Source organism: Caretta caretta, chromosome 15 (assembly GCF_965140235.1).
Source record: "Caretta caretta isolate rCarCar2 chromosome 15, rCarCar1.hap1, whole genome shotgun sequence".
Lineage (NCBI taxonomy): Eukaryota > Metazoa > Chordata > Testudines > Cheloniidae > Caretta > Caretta caretta.
The window spans coordinates 11,443,601-11,462,578 of NC_134220.1; the positions used below are offsets into that span (position 1 = coordinate 11,443,601).

The window sequence follows — 18,978 nt, forward strand, 5'->3', positions numbered from 1 at the left end:
ATCCTCTTTGGAACCCCCTTTCAGGTAGTTGAAAGCAGCTATCAAATCCCCCCTCATTCTTCTCTTCTGCAGGCTAAACAATCCCAGCTCCCTCAGCCTCTCCTCATAACTCATGTGTTCCAGACCCCTAATCATTTTTGTTGCTCTTCGCTGGACTCTCTCCAATTTATCCACATCCTTCTTGAAGTGTGGGGCCCAAAACTGGACACAGTACTCCAGATGAGGCCTCACCAATGTCTAATAGAGGGGAACGATCACGTCCCTCGATCTGCTCGCTATGCCCCTACTTATACATCCCAAAATGCCATTGGCCTTCTTGGCAACAAGGGCACACTGCTGACTCATATCCAGCTTCTCGTCCACTGTCACCCCTAGGTCCTTTTCCGCAGAACTGCTGCCTAGCCATTCGGTCCCTAGTCTGTAGCTGTGCATTGGGTTCTTCCGTCCTAAGTGCAGGACCCTGCACTTATCCTTATTGAACCTCATCAGATTTCTTTTGGCCCAATCCTCCAATTTGTCTAGGTCCTTCTGTATCCTATCCCTCCCCTCCAGCGTATCTACCACTCCTCCCAGTTTAGTATCATCCGCAAATTTGCTGAGAGTGCAATCCACACCATCCTCCAGATCATTTATGAAGATATTGAACAAAACCGGCCCCAGGACCGACCCTTGGGGCACTCCACTTGATACCGGCTGCCAACTAGACATGGAGCCATTGATAACTACCCGTTGAGCCCAACAATCTAGCCAGCTTTCTACCCACCTTGTAGTGCATTCATCCAGCCCATACTTCCTTAACTTGCTGACAAGAATACTGTGGGAGACCGTGTCAAAAGCTTTGCTAAAGTCAAGAAACAATACATCCACTGCTTTCCCTTCATCCACAGAACCAGTAATCTCATCATAGAAGGCGATTAGATTAGTCAGGCATGACCTTCCCTTGGTGAATCCATGCTGGCTGTTCCTGATCACTTTCCTCTCATGCAAGTGCTTCAGGATTGATTCTTTGAGGACCTGCTCCATGATTTTTCCAGGGACTGAAGTGAGGCTGACCGGCCTGTAGTTCCCAGGATCCTCCTTCTTCCCTACATGGCAGAGGGGCATTGCTGGCACATGATGGCATATATCACATTGGTGGATGTGCAGGTGAACGAGCCTCTGATAGTGTGGCTGATGTTATTAGGCCCTGTGATAGTGTCCCCTGAATAGATATGTGGGCACAGTTGGCAACGGGCTTTGTTGCAAGGATAGGTTCCTGGGTTAGTGGTTCTGTTGTGTGGTATGTGGTTGCTGGTGAGTATTTGCTTCAGGTTCGGGGGCTGTCTGTAGGCAAGGACCGGCCTGTCTCCCAAGATTTGTGAGAGTGTTGGGTCATCCTTCAGGATAGGTTGTAGATCCTTAATAATGTGTTGGAGGGGTTTTAGTTGAGGGCTGAAGGTGACGGCTAGTGGCGTTCTGTTATTTTCTTTGTTAGGCCTGTCCTGTAGTAGGTGATTTCTGGGAACTCTTCTGGCTCTATCAATCTGTTTCTTCACTTCCGCAGGTGGGTACTGTAGTTGTAAGAATGCTTGATAGAGATCTTGTAGGTGTCTGTCTCTGTCTGAGGGGTTGGAGCAAATGCGGTTGTATCGCAGAGCTTGGCTGTAGACGATGGATCGTGTGGTGTGGTCAGGGTGAAAGCCGGAGGCATGTAGGTAGGAATAGCGGTCAGTAGGTTTCCGGTATAGGGTGGTGTTTATGTGACCATCGTTTATTAGCACCGTAGTGTCCAGGAAGTGGATTTCTCGTGTGGACTGGACCAGGCTGAGGTTGATGGTGGGATGGAAATTGTTGAAATCATGGTGGAATTCCTCAAGGGCTTCTTTTCCATGGGTCCAGATGATGGAGATGTCATCAATATAGCGCAAGTAGAGTAGGGGCGTTAGGGGACGAGAGCTGAGGAAGTGTTGTTCTAAATCAGCCATAAAAATGTTGGCATACTGTGGAGCTATGCGGGTACCCATAGCAGTGCCGCTGATCTGAAGGTATACATTGTCCCCAAATGTAAAATAGTTATGGGTAAGGACAAAGTCACAAAGTTCAGCCACCAGGTTAGCCGTGACATTATCGGGGATAGTGTTCTTGACGGCTTGTAGTCCATCTTTGTGTGGAATGTTGGTGTAGAGGGCTTCTACATCCATAGTGGCCAGGATGATGTTATCAGGAAGATCACCGATTTATTGTAGTTTCCTCAGGAAGTCAGTGGTGTCTCGAAGGTAGCTGGGAGTGCTGGTAGCGTAGGGCCTGAGGAGGGAGTCTACATAGCCAGACAATCTTGCTGTCAGGGTGCCAATGCCTGAGATGATGGGGCGCCCAGGATTTCCAAGTTTATGGATCTTGGGTAGTAGATAGAATATCCCAGGTCGGGGTTCCAGGGGTGTGTCTGTGCGGATTTGATCTTGTGCTTTTTCAGGGAGTAAAGGGATATCTTCTATACTCACTGATCCTTTTACACAGAGTATGTACCTTAGAGTTGAAGGTGTTACCTGTACAAGCATATAGGTCAGCTATTTCTAGTCTAAACAGGCCATCTGTGAGATTGAACTATGCCTCTTTCAACAGAGAAAGTAAAAAAGCAGGCATCCCTTTGGTTTATTACTTATGTCTTGAGAAACAAATAATGTAACATTAATATTTTTTAAAATGGGGAAGCTATCTTGCCTATGGGGATGAATCTGCTCAAGGGTGGGGACCCATGAATGGCCTTTTCGCACTTCTGCCTGGACTCAATCTTTCCTATCCTTTAATGTCATTTACATAGTTGAAAGAGTTGCACCACCACTAACAGTCCTGCCATTTCAGAGGAAAACCAAAAAACCTAAACCATAGGATAAAAGTCTGAATGGGGGAGGGGTTGAGCGGAGTAGAAACCGCTATTGAACAGAGAAGGAACACACACGCACCAGATTAAAACGAGGAGGGCCACAGGGGGTACCAGGAGAGGGCATCAAGCCTTTCCCATGCTGTTAGAGAACAGGAAGAGGGTTGTGGTGCCTGGAGGTGGAATAGGAGGGGGGCTGGCACAGCTTGGGAGCGAGGTTTGGGGTTGAGAGTAGGGCAGGAGATGGGAGTGATAGCTCAGTGGTTTGAGCTTTGGCTTGCTAAACCCAGGGTTGTGAGTTCAATCCTTGAGGGGGCCATTTATGGATATGGGGCAAAAATTGGGGATTGGTCCTGCTTTGAGCAGAGGGTTGGACTAGATGACCTCCTGAGGTCCCTTCCAACCCTGATAGTCTATGATTCTATGGGGGTCGACCCTTTAGTGTCTTCCCTTTACAACTTCCCCCGCTCACGGAGCGAGAGCGGCGGCGATAGGATGCAGCCACGTCCCGCCCCCAATCTCCCAGCTGGTTTAGCACGTGTGGAGTTAGGGAGGAGGTGGGAGCGGGCAAAGCCGAGCTGTGATTGGCCCACACCGGAAAAGGGGGGAGGCTGTGGCACGGAAGTGGCGGGGCTTCTAGAGGTGGGCGGGGTTGTGATTGGCCCGCGGCGGGGAAGGGGCGGGGCGGTGTTTGCCCCGGGGCGGGCGTTGCAGGTCCCCCGGGCCAGGTGCGGTATGACCCACCCCGCGCTCCGTAGAGGCTGACGTCACATGTGCGGGTGAGGTCTGGAGACCCGGTGGAGGCGTGGGGGTGCTTTGGTTGCGTGCCGCACTGAGGGGAGCGAGCCCGGCCGGGCGATGGAGGGGCCGCCAGGTGAGCTCCGGTCTCTGCGCTGCCTCGGCTCCGCCCTGGGACTGGGGGTGTCTGGCCCCGCTGGCCCGGGCCGCTGCAGGGCGCGGCTCCGACACTGGCTGGGCTGCCGGAGGGGCTGAGCGCTCTGCGCGCCGGGACCGCCCCAGCGGGGACAGGTGCTGGCGAGGAGCTGGGGCCGCTGCTCTGCGCCCCTCTTTTCTCCCCCAGTGTCTCTCCTCTCGGGTCGTGGTATAACCTCTCTGTCCTGGGACTCTGGCACAGCCCCTCCCCCTCACATCCCCCCGGAGTCCGGGCCTAGCCCCTTTCCTGTAGTCCGGGTACAGCCTCTCCCCTCACATCCCCCCCCTCCCCCCGGAGTCCGGGCCTAGCCCCTTTCCTGTAGTCCGGGTACAGCCTCTCCCCTCACATCCCCCCCTCCCCGGAGTCCGGGCCTAGCCCCTTTCCTGTAGTCCGGGTACAGCCTCTCCCCTCACATCCATCCCCCCCCCCGGAGTCCGGGCCTAGCCCCTTTCCTGTAGTCCGGGTACAGCCTCTCCCCTCACATCCCCCCCTCCCCCCGGAGTCCGGGCCTAGCCCCTTTCCTGTAGTCCGGGTACAGCCTCTCCCCTCACATCCCCCCCTCCCCGGAGTCCGGGCCTAGCCCCTTTCCTGTAGTCCGGGTACAGCCTCTCCCCTCACATCCATCCCCCCCCCCGGAGTCCGGGCCTAGCCCCTTTCCTGTAGTCCGGGTACAGCCTCTCCCCTCACATCCCCCCGGAGTCCGGGCCTAGCCCCTTTCCTGTAGTCCGGGTACAGCCTCTCCCCTCACATCCCCCCCTCCCCGGAGTCCGGGCCTAGCCCCTTTCCTGTAGTCCGGGTACAGCCTCTCCCCTCACATCCATCCCCCCCCCCGGAGTCCGGGCCTAGCCCCTTTCCTGTAGTCCGGGTACAGCCTCTCCCCTCACATCCCCCCCTCCCCCCGGAGTCCGGGCCTAGCCCCTTTCCTGTAGTCCGGGTACAGCCTCTCCCCTCACATCCCCCCCTCCCCGGAGTCCGGGCCTAGCCCCTTTCCTGTAGTCCGGGTACAGCCTCTCCCCTCACATCCATCCCCCCCCCCGGAGTCCGGGCCTAGCCCCTTTCCTGTAGTCCGGGTACAGCCTCTCCCCTCACATCCCCCCGGAGTCCGGGCCTAGCCCCTTTCCTGTAGTCCGGGTACAGCCTCTCCCCTCACATCCCCCCGGAGTCCGGGCGTAGCCTCTCTGCTCACATCCCCCTATAGTCAGGGTATAGCCCCTTCCATACCCCTTCCATGGAGTCCTGGCGAAGCCTCTCCCCTCACATCCTCCCTATAATCTCCACACACCACCTTTAGGGCTTGGTGGACAGGGCCAGCCAAGCCATCTGTATGAGTGTTGGGCTATAAGTTTTTGCTTTTTCTCCATCACGAGCACACTGATGTGGGTGGGTGGGAGAGACTGGTTTAGGCTGTGAATTGCCAGCTGAGTGCAGAACAGCCTGACACAGAAGTGGATGCATGGTATCAGGAAGTCACTTATGAGCTTGTGCCTAATAACAACCCAGTTAAAGGCTGGGTGTGGAGCTCCTTGAACTGCTGCACATGTCATAGCTGACATGTAAGTTCAGAGTGACCCTGCTTCTCTCTAGTGGTGGAGACTGCAAATATTTTTATGTTTTCCAGTTTCTTACATCCTTTTCTGGGCAGTGGAACCTGGGCATCAACTTGAGGCTTAATTTGCACAGTGTTACTTCTGCTGAAAGACTATGTAAATATCTCCCTTGGTAATGTAAAATTGCTGTTGAATCTTTATAGTTTCTTTCATTGGCTATTGCAACTCCCTCTTGGTCTTAAATTTTGATCTATAACAGTTTTTTTTAAAGCTTCGGTGAAAATTTCAGCAGAATTTTCCAACCTGTCCTGCAGGCATAGTGAGCTGGGCATACAGACAGATCTGTTGAGATACGTTGGCCCGGCAGTCATACAGAAAGCTTGAAAAAAAGAGTAGAATTCAGTGGTGTCTCGCGTTGTAAATGGCTTTCCTGCCCCCGTGCTCCACAAGTGGCTGTTTTCTCTTTCTCTGTGTAGGCATCCAGACTAATCTGTTTTTGGCACTCAGTTGTGGTCTTTTATTGTGTCTGATTTCTCTTTATGCAGAGACATGCATTCCTAGACATGCAAAATCCCAATGGGGTCCTTTGTTGTTGAGGTTCCACCCATGCTTTATACTCCTCTCACTTTGAGATATTCCGTTGTAGCTACCATCTTTCTAGTTGAGGGTTAGCCTTACAGATTATCTGCAGAGGGTACACTGCTAATCAGTGAGGCACTTCCTATGCTCCTTCACCCAGCAGCATTCTTGTTGTCCAGGGGGAATTTGAGTTAAATGACATACTTTGTTGATTACATACTTCTGTTGTCTTTTTCATCCTCACTGTTTCTCCTGGATACTTAAGCCAACAAGAGGTTGCTTCAGCTGAATACAGAATTTTTCACTTGTTTTCCTGAACGATTGTGTAGTCTTGCCACTGCAATGCAACAGCTGTTTAACTTTGCCTAGCAAGTGAGGTGATTAGTGAGAACTTACTTGAATTTGTAAAGTCCTGTATCAGCCTTTTGGATGACTGTCCATCACTGTTAACTAACAGTGTGGTAACTTGTGCCTTTAAACTCCTCGGAGCGAAGGCTCTGTTTTGTACAGTACAATTGTATGCTTATGGCACTAAATAGAGGGAGTTGGATGTAAAGAATATGTATCTCATGCACAGAGACTGTTTTATCCAACAGGAAGGCAGGAAGTCCAGAACTAGTTCACCTATTGCATTTTTTATTTACATTTTTGGGGAAGTTGAGCGGTTTTGTTCCCTGTCCTCATGTGTAAGTTTTCAGGCACGTGGGTTCGGGGACTCGCCCTTTACTCTGGAACATGCATTCGGCTTATTGGAAACTGAAACATGCATTCCTATACTGAGTGAATGAAGCAGAAGCTGTGGCCTTCTGCAGCTTTCTTTTGGGTTTTAGATCAACATGGAATCTGTGAATAAGGTCAACTGGAGTCCTATATTCCAGCAGAAAGGGGTAAAGAAGCTTATGGTACTGAGCCAAAGGTAACTGGAGGAAGAATTGATTATGTGATACATTTGTAGTTTAGATGAGCTTGACTCAATTTGTATGGATAGTGTCACTTGTGTCACTTAAACTAGCAAACACTTTTTTGTTAGGGCAGGTCTTGTTAGTGGCTTGAGTTACATTGCTGCTGTTTTTGAAAAGTTTAGATACGTGTACATATATTGATCTCTGCACTAAGGGTGAGAGACTCGTGACTTCCTATCCCTTGCAGCTTCCTGTCCCATTACGAATGCTGAGGATGAGACCAGGAAACTGAGTTAAATATCTGTTAATATTTAGAAAAGCCATAAGCAACTTAGGGGGAGAGGTTCTTCAATGAAAGATTCTCCTAAGGGTGCTTGAGGAGAGTACCTAGAGCAAATGTTAATAATTATTTAAGTCTAATTAATGGTTTATAGAATCAGGTTTTTCTTCTAGTTTTGGCTCCTCTCCATTGTGGTGCCCTGCCTTGTCTACTCTTCCAGGTTCTTTCTTTGCCATAGGTTGTCAGGATAACTCTACTCATCTGTTTCTACCTGGTGCAATAGAAACTAACTGCTAGCTCTTGAGCTGTCATGAATGCACAAATTCTTTGTTCATTGTCCTTGATGAGCAAGTTGTTGACCTTTTCATCTGAGGTGTGCAGAATGCACTGTGCCTAGAGGTCCATGGCAGGTTATTTAGGTTGGCTTCTCATATCTGGTGACGGAAAATTCCCTAGCTATTAGGTGTGATCCAAAGAGCAAGGCTGAGAGTGCAATTGAGCTGCCTCGTCCAATATGGACTCGCAAAAGAGGACCATAGTGTTTCATGAGAGAGCTTATCGGCCTGAGTAAATTGGAACAGTTCAGTCTCCTTCATAATCCCCACTGCCACTCTGTTTCCAGGAGTGCAGCTGTTGGGATGTTGGAGGTTTCTAGTGCTGACACTGTTAAGGGAACTGCAGCCCAGTGTCATGCTCCTGCTTTTGTGCTTTTAATCATCCTTTTGAACAGTACCCTGAGGTGGGATCTCCCAGGCAGTGTGACACCAAGGTAATAGAGATTAGTTCTTCAAAGCATAAAGGAAAGCTGGGACACTGGAAATGCAACCCCCCCCCCCCCCCCCCCAATCACTACTGTCGTGTTTTTGGATTGTGTTTTTAAAATTTCACTGACATGAACCATCTAATGGTGCTGAGAGGGAATAGTTACAGTGGGGCCACTCATCACAAGCATTTAAAGACAAGGGAGCCTTTAGCTTAATTGCAGCTGGGCAAGAGGATCACCAAAAAGGCTTGACCCTGAAGCAATTTATTCAGTGATGTAAAGTGTGCTGCTTGTTGTGGCATCTGGGCTCATTGAGAGATGCTATCATTCAAAATGTCAGTTTAGGCGCTCTAGTCTCATGGCAGCTGGGTTAACTTAACTCTTTTAAAGTGATTTCCTTCAGCATTTTGTGTGGTGCAGCATAGTTCAGTAGATAGAATATGTTGGGAAATAGCCAGGAACTGTGGGTTCGCATCTCAGTTCTGCCACGGATTTGCTCTGTGGCCTTGTGCAAATTATTTCCTGTCTCTGTGCCTCAGTTTCTCCATCTGTAAAACAAGGGTAATTGTCCTCATACAGGAGTTGGCTAGTCCATCATACAGTGCTTTCAAACTCTGAAGAGCTATGTAACGGCTAAATATAGTCTTCTCTTTGTTCATTCTTGTTCTAGACAAGCATTTCTCAACGTGCGTGGGTTGTTGTGGAGATTGAGAGTTTGATCTCGCAACTTCATCTCCATCCCAAACCTTGATGTTGGAGAACCAGGCAAAGAATTGACAAGATGAGGAAATAAACCTGACTCCCTTTGACACCTGGGGTTGTTTTGAAAAGAGACTTCAGTTGTGAATCCTGAAACACACCAGTGTGTTCTCCTTTCAGCATTGGACAATGGAGTGTCTCTGCTGGAGTTGATCATACGTGAGGAGAAAAGTAACACAGGAGCTCTGTTCTGCTTGGTCTGGTTACCTAAGCAAGTGAAGGATGGATTTCAAGCATTAAATTTCTTTCTTTCTAAGTTTCTAGTGAAGAGTAGAAACCCTGCAGTGTTTGTGGTCTTATACCCAGGGTCTATGTCTCAAATGCAGTATCTTGAAGATTTGGAAAATATAACCTGTAAATAGATGCATGTGCATCCTAGTTTCTAGCCCTCTGAGTCCTTCAGAGTGATTAATGCTGAATCTGAGGCTGGGGGATCCTGAGTGGAATCTTTGCTTCTGCGTCTTGAGCAAACAAGGAACCTGCAGTTTGTGAGTCCCAGAAAAATTAATCCACTGAGCAGAAACTCCGGCTCCTGTAGCCACTCTTTATGAATGCACAGAGGGTGGTAACTGTAGAAAGACATTTGGAAATGGCTTTTGCTCCCCAGGAAGCCATTGCATATGTCAGTGCTGTACTCTGCCCAGTTCTAATTTGCTGCAGACACTCAGTGCTAACAGGTGACCCTGAACAGGAGCCAACTCTTGTTACATGTTGCTCAGGGGGGTGGTGGTGGTGAGGTTGACTGAGCTTCTGTCAGGCTTTCTTGTTCTCTTAAAACTGGCTGCTCATAAACTGGAAGTCTGGCCTTTGAGATCAATGCTTGGTTAACAACGAGTGAGTTTTTTCTTTTAGCATATCATTTCCATGCAACCTCAACTGAAGAAAACTTTGGGTAGAAAAAAGGTGCATTTTTAGAACTGCCCAGTTATGTGCCTTGTCCTTCCACACTCTTGACACCACCTAAACTTTGCTCTCACTTCCCAATCATCTCTTTGCCTCATAGATGGATAGACTTTCAGGCCAGAAGGGACCATCATGATCATGTAGTCTGACCTCCTGCACATCACAGGCCACAGAACCTCCCCCACCAGCTCCTCCTTAGTTTCCTTTAGTCCTAGCTTCATGACTGCCAGGCTGCCCTCTACACTTGAAGTAGTCTGTCCTCCTACGCCAAGCACACACTCCCCCATCCTTAAAATCCTTTTGTTGTTCAAGCTTGTAAACTCCTTGGGAACTTGTCATATCATCATGGCTGTTCTAGTAGAGGCCTTAAAATCCTTCTGGCAGTCTCTAGCTGCTTCTGAAGGGTTGGTAACCCCAGGAAACAGTAAGCCTATGGGATTTGTTAATCTTTTCCAAAACCCAGTTGCCGCTTTCAACTGGAATTGTCTTTAGGCCATATAAATGCCTTGTAGTAGTGATGTAGCTCTCTTGGTCCCAGGATATTAGAGAGACAGGATTGGTGAGGTAATATCTTTTATTGGACCAACTTCTGCTGGGGAAAGACACCAGCATCAGTTCCTGAAGAAGAGCTCTGTGTAGCTAGAAAATAGCATATAACGCTTCTGAGTAAGAGCTGAAATACTGAACCAGTTTGTCCTTGTCATTTCTGTGCATGGGAGAAAGGCACCCAAGTGTGACTGCTTGATTTATTTTGCTGAGAGTCGTCCTGCTTTATACTGTAGAGCACAATGACACTGATGGCCATGACAGTGAGGCATACAGATCTTTAGACAAAAATGTGCACAAGTGTGTTAAGGTTCCAGTTGGAAATGCCCCCCATTTTCTAGGGTTGGCTGTCAGAGAGTGGCACTGGCTTTTACTTTTCTATCCATGGAGGAATTGACATTGAACATGTAACTCAAGGATTGTCCTAACAGAGGTTATGGGAATTCTTGCCTGATAGCATGAAGGGAGCTTATGCTGTTTGATAGCCATTCTAATAACCCTATGCTTTCGTGTGTAGGTGACGAGGTCTGGAGATGTCTGGGCTGTGGGGACAGCATTGCTGCTGGTGAACGACTGTATAGGACTGTTAATGAAGCTTGGCACAGCTCCTGCTTCCGGTAGGTTAAATCTAGCCTGTTTTTAGACATTACTTTTTCCCTGTGTTCATCCACCAGTGTGTTAGCCTGTATGCTGAGTATTGACACTTACAGGGTTTAAACTGGCTGCAGTATTTTATGCCACCTTTATGCCACCTTTATGCCTAACTCAGGAAAATCTTGCAGAATGATCACGTGCTCCTGCTCACTACCATATTCTAATGCTGGCATAGCACTTTGAAACTCGGTTGCAATTCTAATAGCCATTTGAAACAATCTGGAGAAGTGCTGCTTACACATGTACAACACACAAACTAAGATTAAACTAAAAATGAAAACTCTGATTTAGTGGTGGAAGCAGATAGCTGAGATGCTGCATATTTCTCTTCTGCCACATCCCAAGATAGTGCCAATTGAACTAGGTATAGGCAGTTTGAGTAGCTGTGGTTCCCTCTCTTTGCCTTTGTCTTTGGCTTGAGGGAGCTGTTGAGGCTTGGCGGGGAGAGGTGCTGATGTGCAGGAAGATTTTGAGTTCCCCAAACATACTTTCTTCCTGTCAAGCTATTTATATCTAGAGTTTGCCATAATATCCTTTGGCCACATTGCTAGCAGCAGAGAGTGAAGAGGCCTTTGAAATCCTCTGCTCCTTGGCAGCAGGATTTCATGCATATAATCTGTTCCATGAGCAATTTATCCAATTCTTGCTACATTAATTGCATTTTCTAAGGGGTCCTGATTCTGAACCCATGCAGCTTCTGCTGACTCCACTATGAGTAGCAGTTGTATAACAGCTGTTGATCTGTCTCTTAAGGTTCTAGCTTCATTTGGCTTTTTCCTTTCACCCTTGCTTATTTTGTCTGTGCCCAGGGAAAGGGGGGTTTGGGAGCTGGGTGATATGTGCCAGGAGAAGTGTCTGTCCTGTGTTTTTAAAGTAAAGATCCTACATTCTGGTTACTGGTGTCCAGAAAAACATATTGGGCTGGCAAAATGTTTCTAGTTCTGGCAGGGCATAAGAGATGTTAATTTTAGTCATTATTTAGATTATCTCCCAGTTTTCAAATACTGGAAACTAATACTTTGTCAAATACCGTAGCACTGGAGAGCTAGGGTTCAGTGGCATAATGTCAAGTCAAAGGTACTGGACGATAAGCGTCCCAGAACTCTGTCTTCTCTTGTCCACACTCAAAAACAACCTTGGGGTTAAGCACTCAGGCTTCCTCTCCCTTAGCCCCTGCCAACTTGGTACCAGTAGTCAAACTCAGATGTGCATGACGGTACAGAGCACCATCACAAAGCAAAGACTTCCCTACCTGATGCCTGTAGGGCTTCCTTGGAGTAAACTAACTTTGAATACAGGTTTTAGCTTACACTTGTCTAGGTGCTTTTTGCTATGTGACCTTTCAGGCTACTATGCAAGATGTGGGGCAGCTCTCAAGTGATGTCGTAGCAGATGTGAACCACATGATCTTCATAATGGGCTGATGGAGACAGTCAAATTCTGCCCTTAGTGACACCTGCGCAGCCTGCATGGCCTTCAGTGGAGCTGCACGAGTCCAAATAAAGGCAGGATGTTGTGCTGTGCACTAGCTTGATTTCCTAGTGAAGAGTCTAATCATACCAGGCCAACAAAAGATGCCAAACTCTCCTGTCCTGTGACATGCATCAAATCACTGGGTCTGATTGATGTTGTGCTTCCCTTCTGCCTTGTTCCCTTGACTGGCTACAACACTTGCTTAAGCTACTGTGCTGAACTACACTACACTGTGAGAAACTACAACCAAGGAAACTGCCTTTCCCTTTCTTCTTGTTCCAGGGAGGGGCTGTATGCTAAAACAACAAATTCCAGGTTTAATTGACTGACTCGCCCTTTCTCTTCTCGCTCTGCAGCTCAGCTTGTCTCTAATCTTGTGTTTAATATCCCAATGCCAAACTTTAAAAGGCCTCTACTGGAAGGAAGACTCTGGTAGCTGAGAGTTCCGGCAGCTCTTCTGGAGAGTTGTTTACAGGCTTCCTGTGGATTAGCTGACTTTTTCGCCTGGCACATAATTTCCCATCATGCAGATTGGCGCCTCTCCAGGCCCGTTAGCTTTGTTTATCCTCAGTCAGGCTAGCCTTCTGATAACACTTCAAGCTGGTAGCAACTGACACCTGTGCATCTCTGAGGATTTAAACTTTGTCACTTCCCTCCTTTCTTGAATAGCATGCAAAGGCTGTGTCCGTAGATTCTGTATCTTCTGTAGGTATGGCTGGAGAGGAAAGTGATAAGTTCCTATTTGACATGTAGCTTGGACATCTTAAATTGTGTCTGTTGGCTAGCTAGTGCTTTGGCTTGAACCTACTGAGTTATTTGCTGATATTTTTTAGGAGAGGCATTTGTCTACTCTAAATATGCCTTTGCATGGGGCCATTTCCACCTGTTTCTGCTTCCAGATGTCCCCAGCCACCACTGAGATTCAGTCCCATGGGCAGTGGCCATATGAGGTCTTGCCCAGGTTTCCATTTGTCAGGCTTTCCTTTATATTTCAGGAATGTCTGAATAGGCATAGTGGTGTCCCCTTCTTGCTGATGCTTATTTCTGAATTATCATCAATAGGATTACTGGAAGGAAAATCTGTTTAATTGTGTCTGGGCATAATTTTAAACTTCCTACCCTAGCAACATAGAGACGCAAGTTCTGTTGCCTTCAGAGTGTGACTTTGTTCCATGGTATCACCTTAAGGTAGGTAGATCACCCTATGCTAGACAGTAGATAAAACATCAGGCTACTGATGGCCTGCGTTGGTTACTTGTTGCTAGTTTCTCTTCCTTTTTCCTAGTTGAAAATATCCTACTAAAGCTAAAAATACGTCACTGATGTTGCTTTTCTGTATAAAGAATTATGTTTGCCATAGGGATATTGGATGTGTTTTGAATGAGAGTGGGTGATCAGAAATGGGGGGCAGAGGTGAGCGGTGAGCTGGCCATCTGAAATGAGTTCTGTGGTTTGAAAGAGATAAAAACAGTTGTGATAAAGGATGCAGTGTGCTGTAGTCTCTCTGACTCTCTTCCTTCAGGAAAGTTTGGGGTGGGGGGGGGAAGCTCCTAGCACAATTTTGTCATAACTGTGTCCATATCTTAATGCTGTCTACTATTGGGGACAGCAACACACCTCTGTGACCATGCTGAGGGATGGTGTTGTATTGCAACCTCACTTTTTGAATAGCAGTCTGGTGCTTTCCTCCATTGTACTTCATAGCTACCCCATGGAGCAGTGTAAAGTTGCAACATGAAACAGGAAGACACCACTGCATCATGGAAGTAGAAACATTTAAGTTCCTGCTTAAATTTAGCAGAAATTGACTTAAGACTCCACACTTTCCAAGAAAATCTGCTTGCCCTCCACTGACAAGTGGTCAAATAAATTAAAAAAAAAAATTTTTTTTTAGTTTTTTGTGGACAGGATTAGGACTTCAGATGGCTCCAAGGCTAATGTGCTACGTTTTGTGGGATAAAGATTCAAACTAAACAATATAGCATACAGTTTAAGATGTCGGACAGATATCTAACACTTCCTCTGGCCTTCTTTTTGCTGTTTACTTGTAAATACTACCAGGTTTGTGTGTGCTGCAGGTATATTTAGGGCTGAGATTCATTATGTTCCTTAAAGAAAAGGATGCATCCGATGAAGTGAGCTGTAGCTCACGAAAGCTTATGCTCAAATAAATTGGTTAGTCTCTAAGGTGCCACAAGTACTCCTTTTCTTTTTGCGAATACAGACTAACAGGGCTGTTACTCTGAAACCTGTCATTATGTTCCTTGTAATGAAAGGAAGTTACAAAATGCATCATTTTTCATCTCTACCCGCTTCTTGTCCTTTTTCTTCTCTTCTCTTCCTCCCTTCCACCCCCTTGCATATTCTGGCAGTTACAGTAAACTCCTGGTAGAGTTCCAGGGGTGAAAGGTCAATGCTTTATCCAGTCATCCTCATGGGAGTGTCTCTTTAGAGATGTCTGGGCAGTGGATGAGGTGTTTAGCTGTTGAATCTCACTCTGGCTATCTGATTTAGAGAGAAACCGTTCCTAAGTGCTTGTTTGCCCACAGGTCGCCCTGAATTTTCATTGGGGTTAAAAAAACAATGAAGCACTTTGCAGGTGGTCTGTCATCTGAATAGTTAGAATTCCTCAGGGAGGGTGCAGCTGCTGCAAGATCTCGGTGGCCACTCTATATAAGGTAGAGTTGGATATTCCATTCTGAGCTTTTATTTTCAGTTGTCTAGTTCAGGTTGTCTTCCAGGGCATTATTATCAAAGTCATTACTGACTGTGCCCGAAGTGTGCATGGTGGTTTACAAACAAATGAGACAAAGGGGTGCTTGAAGAATTTAATCTAAATAGACAAAAGCTATGGGTTGGGAAGTCCCTAAAGCATGAGGGCAGTGAGGTTAGTGCACATTTTGTTACAAGAGATGTGCACTGTTTACGAAGGACCTGTTGCTGTGCCCAGAAACACATCTAATAGACAATTACAGAATTTCTCTTGCTTGCTTCTTAGCATGCAGATGAATACATTCAGGAAGCTTTTAAGCTTTCTGAGTTAAGCAAGTGTGTGGTGGTGGTGATGAGAGAGATCCATCTGTTGCTGCTTATTTCAGATGCTCATTCTTTGAGCGTCGTGCTTATCTGTGTACCCCTATGAGGAGCTGTCACTCACGGCTTGAGAATGTTATGGTTTAAAGTTAGAAGCAATAGGTAATAACATAGTAAACGTGTGGTACTTCACTCCCTGTTTTTGTACCTTTTGAGAGGTATGACTGCTTACAGGAGTTTCACTCGGATACATGATGAAATATTTCAGTAGCTGATCACTGCGATCAGACCTTCCATTATACCATATGACCCCTGTTAGGCACATCTTGTGTTGTAAATGCCTTGGAAGTATAAGGAGGCATTGGGTCTGCATCAAGACACTTGGAGTGCCTCCAGGACCAGGAAAAAAAGGCACACTACAGCCTCCCCAGTAGATGGCAAGCCTGCTTAGAGCTCCTCCTCCTCCCCCAGTTACTACCAGTCCCATGAATAAACTGAAGTGCCCCTCTGTGCATCGACAGTGATCTGCATATCTTATAGGACGGTGGAAGTGCTGAGGAGTCCCACAGTCCATGGCTTGTTCACTACCATCCCTGGCATCTAAAGTGCCACTTTAAAAACCCCAGAGCATTTTAGAACGTGCAGCATGTAACTCCTTGCCATTCAGAACCCCTAGGATTATCTGTTTGAGTTCCTAAATCTAAAATGAACTAGTGGGGAGCCTGGAAAATGATTTAAAATGGAATTAATTTGTAAATGGAAGTTTTCCTTTTACCTGTCAAGGCCAGAGTTCAGGTTTCTTTTTCTCTTGCAACAGTTAATGTCAAATGTCTAAAAGCATTGTAAAGAAAGCAGCCTCTATTGTGGCAAGTTTGTTAGTGCATTCTGTCCCCAACCCTTGCAGGAGAAACACAGAATTCATGACAACCTCCCAAAACCAGATAAAGATGCAGTTTGCAAACACACACTCTAAGGCCACCTATGTGAATTATTTTAAATGCACAAGCTGGAAATATTGGCCCCTGCCACAAAACCCCACATTAGGTGGTCCACCTAATTTAGCTGTAGGAATGTTAACTTTGGAATTTCTTGACTTTTTTGTGTGTTCCCTTTTAGTGCAACTTGTTTGTCCAGCATAGATTAGTGGTAACTGCAAAGTTACCTGGGGAAGATTGGTGGTTCTGGCCAGGAGTTCAGAACTAAAACCTGAGACGTAAAAAACAGATTAACACCTCTTTGAGAGAAACCCCTTTATCAGAGCTATAATGTTCATAATTGGTTGATAAAACAATTGAGAAGGGAAGTAACTGCTGCTGCCTGATGGCCAGCATTTGTTTCAAAAGTAGAATTATTTTCTTGATAAGATATTTCCTGTTTAAATAGAAGATTGAATATATGTTCCCTAGCTTTAAGGAAACCCCAGACAAAATCTCTTCCCAGTTTCTTAGCTGTCTGGGTGCCTTTTATTACTTTGAAGTTGGGTTTTATCTGTTGGCTTCTTTCACAGACTAGTAGGCTGCTTATCATATCTCTGGATCAGATCTTCAAAGGTCTAGTCTGAAGAGCCGAGATTTATGGGGTCACATGGACTCAACCATGGAGGGGGTTCAGTCCATGACAGCGGCATTAAGGGGGCTGCTTTTGTCAGGAGGTGCTATGCAGTGGGAGGAGGGGCTCTCCAATTTTCCATGGTGACGCCTGTTCTGTGGTGTGGCGTTGATAGTAAGGGGGCACTGGGATGTGAGCACTGGCCCACTTTCAGCATACAATGTATGTGGAATGTGGGAGAAAGGAGTGCATTCCTAGACACAGACTCACAGCATTGCTGCTTCCAGTGAAGCTGTCGGAAATGTCAGAAGGAATTAGACCTGCATCAGAATTGACGGCTGCTTCAGGCTTTACAGTCCTGGTTCTCTCTGCACTCTTAGTCTATGTTAAAAATCAAACTGAGTAGGAGAAACAGGCTTCTTTTTTCCCATAAATGTAGCTGTATCTTGTCATTACAAAATCAGGTGTCTGGCTCTCTAATGGAGTTGAAAAGCCAGCCACAGCTGTCAAACCTGCAGCCAGTGCCTCTATTGAGCAGAGTGCCAGATGTGTGAGATGGAGGACCTTCAGTCAGAGCAAATCTGGGAACTTTCATCTCTGGTGCACGGCAGGGTTTTGAGACTCTTGTGAGAAATGGCAGGTTTTATTGACTGCACAAATATGGGGAGGGCTAATAGCAGCAGTAGCATGTGTAACAGGCTAGCCAATCGACAGAGCACTGTACAAACACCAGTGCTTTGTGTTGGGTAGACCAGGGCTCTGAGTAGAACTCTGTCCACTGATCAGTCAGTGGCATGGGCAAGGCCGAGCAGGTTGAAGCAGTTCTCTGTGCAGCTGTTGCAGCTTTAAGTCAAGGATCAAGTGACTTGTTTGCTCTCAGATTAACCAGTCTTTGACCTGTCTTAATGTTACATCTTGCACTGCCATTCAGGAGCCCTGGGCTGTGTTGAGCTGCCAGGCCTGGTCTTTTCTTTCTGCTCTGAGGCAGCTGAGGCTGTATCTTTGGGAGCAGATTAGCCTTCCTCAGAGTGAAGGGCATTGTGCAGCAAAGGATCAACAAGCAGGTTGGAGGGACTGTAAAGGGTGGAACGCGCACACTCCACTGTGATCTAGGAAACTGATTAGCATTTATCTGATATAAGCAGAGGCTTAACTCTCTGCATTTGACTCTGCCCTTGCTTGACTTCAGTATCAGTACCATTAGTGTACTGAGAGAGGAGCTTTGTGTTCATACACTTGGCTTTTATTGTAACAGAAGTTCCAGACCTTTCAGGGTGTCTGTCACATAGCCTCTCTCTGGCGTTAGATCACAGCTCCACCCCTTGTGAAAAGGGTCTATTTCCTTGGTGCTTCTAACTGCCCATGTTCCTTTTGTGAAGGATGACTCCTCCTCCCCTCGCACTTTCAGGGGTGGAACCAAAGAAGGAAAAACTAACTTGACAGCAATTTGTTCTTGCAAACTCTACCAGCTCCTGCACAAGAATGTCAGAATTTTAGCAAGGTTATTGGTTATGCTATCCCACCCAAGGGTGCAATTGCTGCTGAGTAGAGGAGGAGGAGATGGTTACAGCCATGGGAGCCAGGAAGGATCTGAAAAGAAACGAGTGTCTGAGACCTGGCACTCCTTAGGCAGTTTCAGAAAGGGGAGAGGAGCCTGAATCAGCACAAGGTGAAGTGAGACCTTCCAGCTGCCATGCTGGCCAAGTGGAGTTGTTCAGAGGCAGTTGGACAGGTTTACAACTGAGCTGGTTTATCCAGTACTTGAAGATGGGAAGTTACTTGTCTGCCCTAGCTTATTTCACTCCCAAGGATCCCTTTCGGTAAGTGTTTTTTCTCACGGATGATTTCCTTCCAGTTCTTCCCTCCACTTGGCACCCTATAATGTCGTCCTAGGTGCCTTGTGTTTGAGATTCTCGGAATGAACTTCAGCTGCTTGTGTATGGGGAGCAGCAGGCTTGAAGCTAGGAGCTCTATGACTTGTGAACTGGAAGGGACTAGGCAGAGTTCTTGAAAACTAATCTGTATACATGTTCTTATTGATAAGAGGGGGTGGCATGTGTGTATATCTGTTCAGTAATACTGTGCTTATGTGCACAGCCCAAGTGTGTGCTGGCAGGCTCCCTTTCGGATTCAAACCATAGATGTCAGCTTCTTCACTGTCTTCCAGGCAGCAGCCAGAAAGAATAGGATTTCATGG

At 46.9% G+C, this 18,978-nt stretch overlaps 1 protein-coding gene across 6 annotated transcripts in view; it reads left to right on the forward strand.

Moving 5' to 3' along the window:
* The first annotated feature begins 3,553 nt into the window (after window positions 1-3,553).
* Window positions 3,554-18,978, forward strand: part of LIMK2 (LIM domain kinase 2) — a 43,087-nt gene continuing 27,662 nt past the window's right edge. For 2 of the 6 annotated variants that reach the window (XM_075120231.1, XM_075120232.1), the window contains exon 1: window positions 3,555-3,734. Coding sequence is in view for 3 of the 6 variants with exons in the window: in XM_048822005.2 (XP_048677962.1) it covers window positions 3,719-3,734; window positions 10,591-10,690 (116 nt within the window). In the remaining 3 variants the exon portion in view is untranslated. Of the gene's footprint in view, window positions 3,735-10,574; window positions 10,691-18,252; window positions 18,602-18,978 lie in introns of those variants that run through there. The other 4 variants (XM_048822005.2, XM_048822006.2, XM_048822008.2 and 1 more) reach the window with 4 other exon arrangements.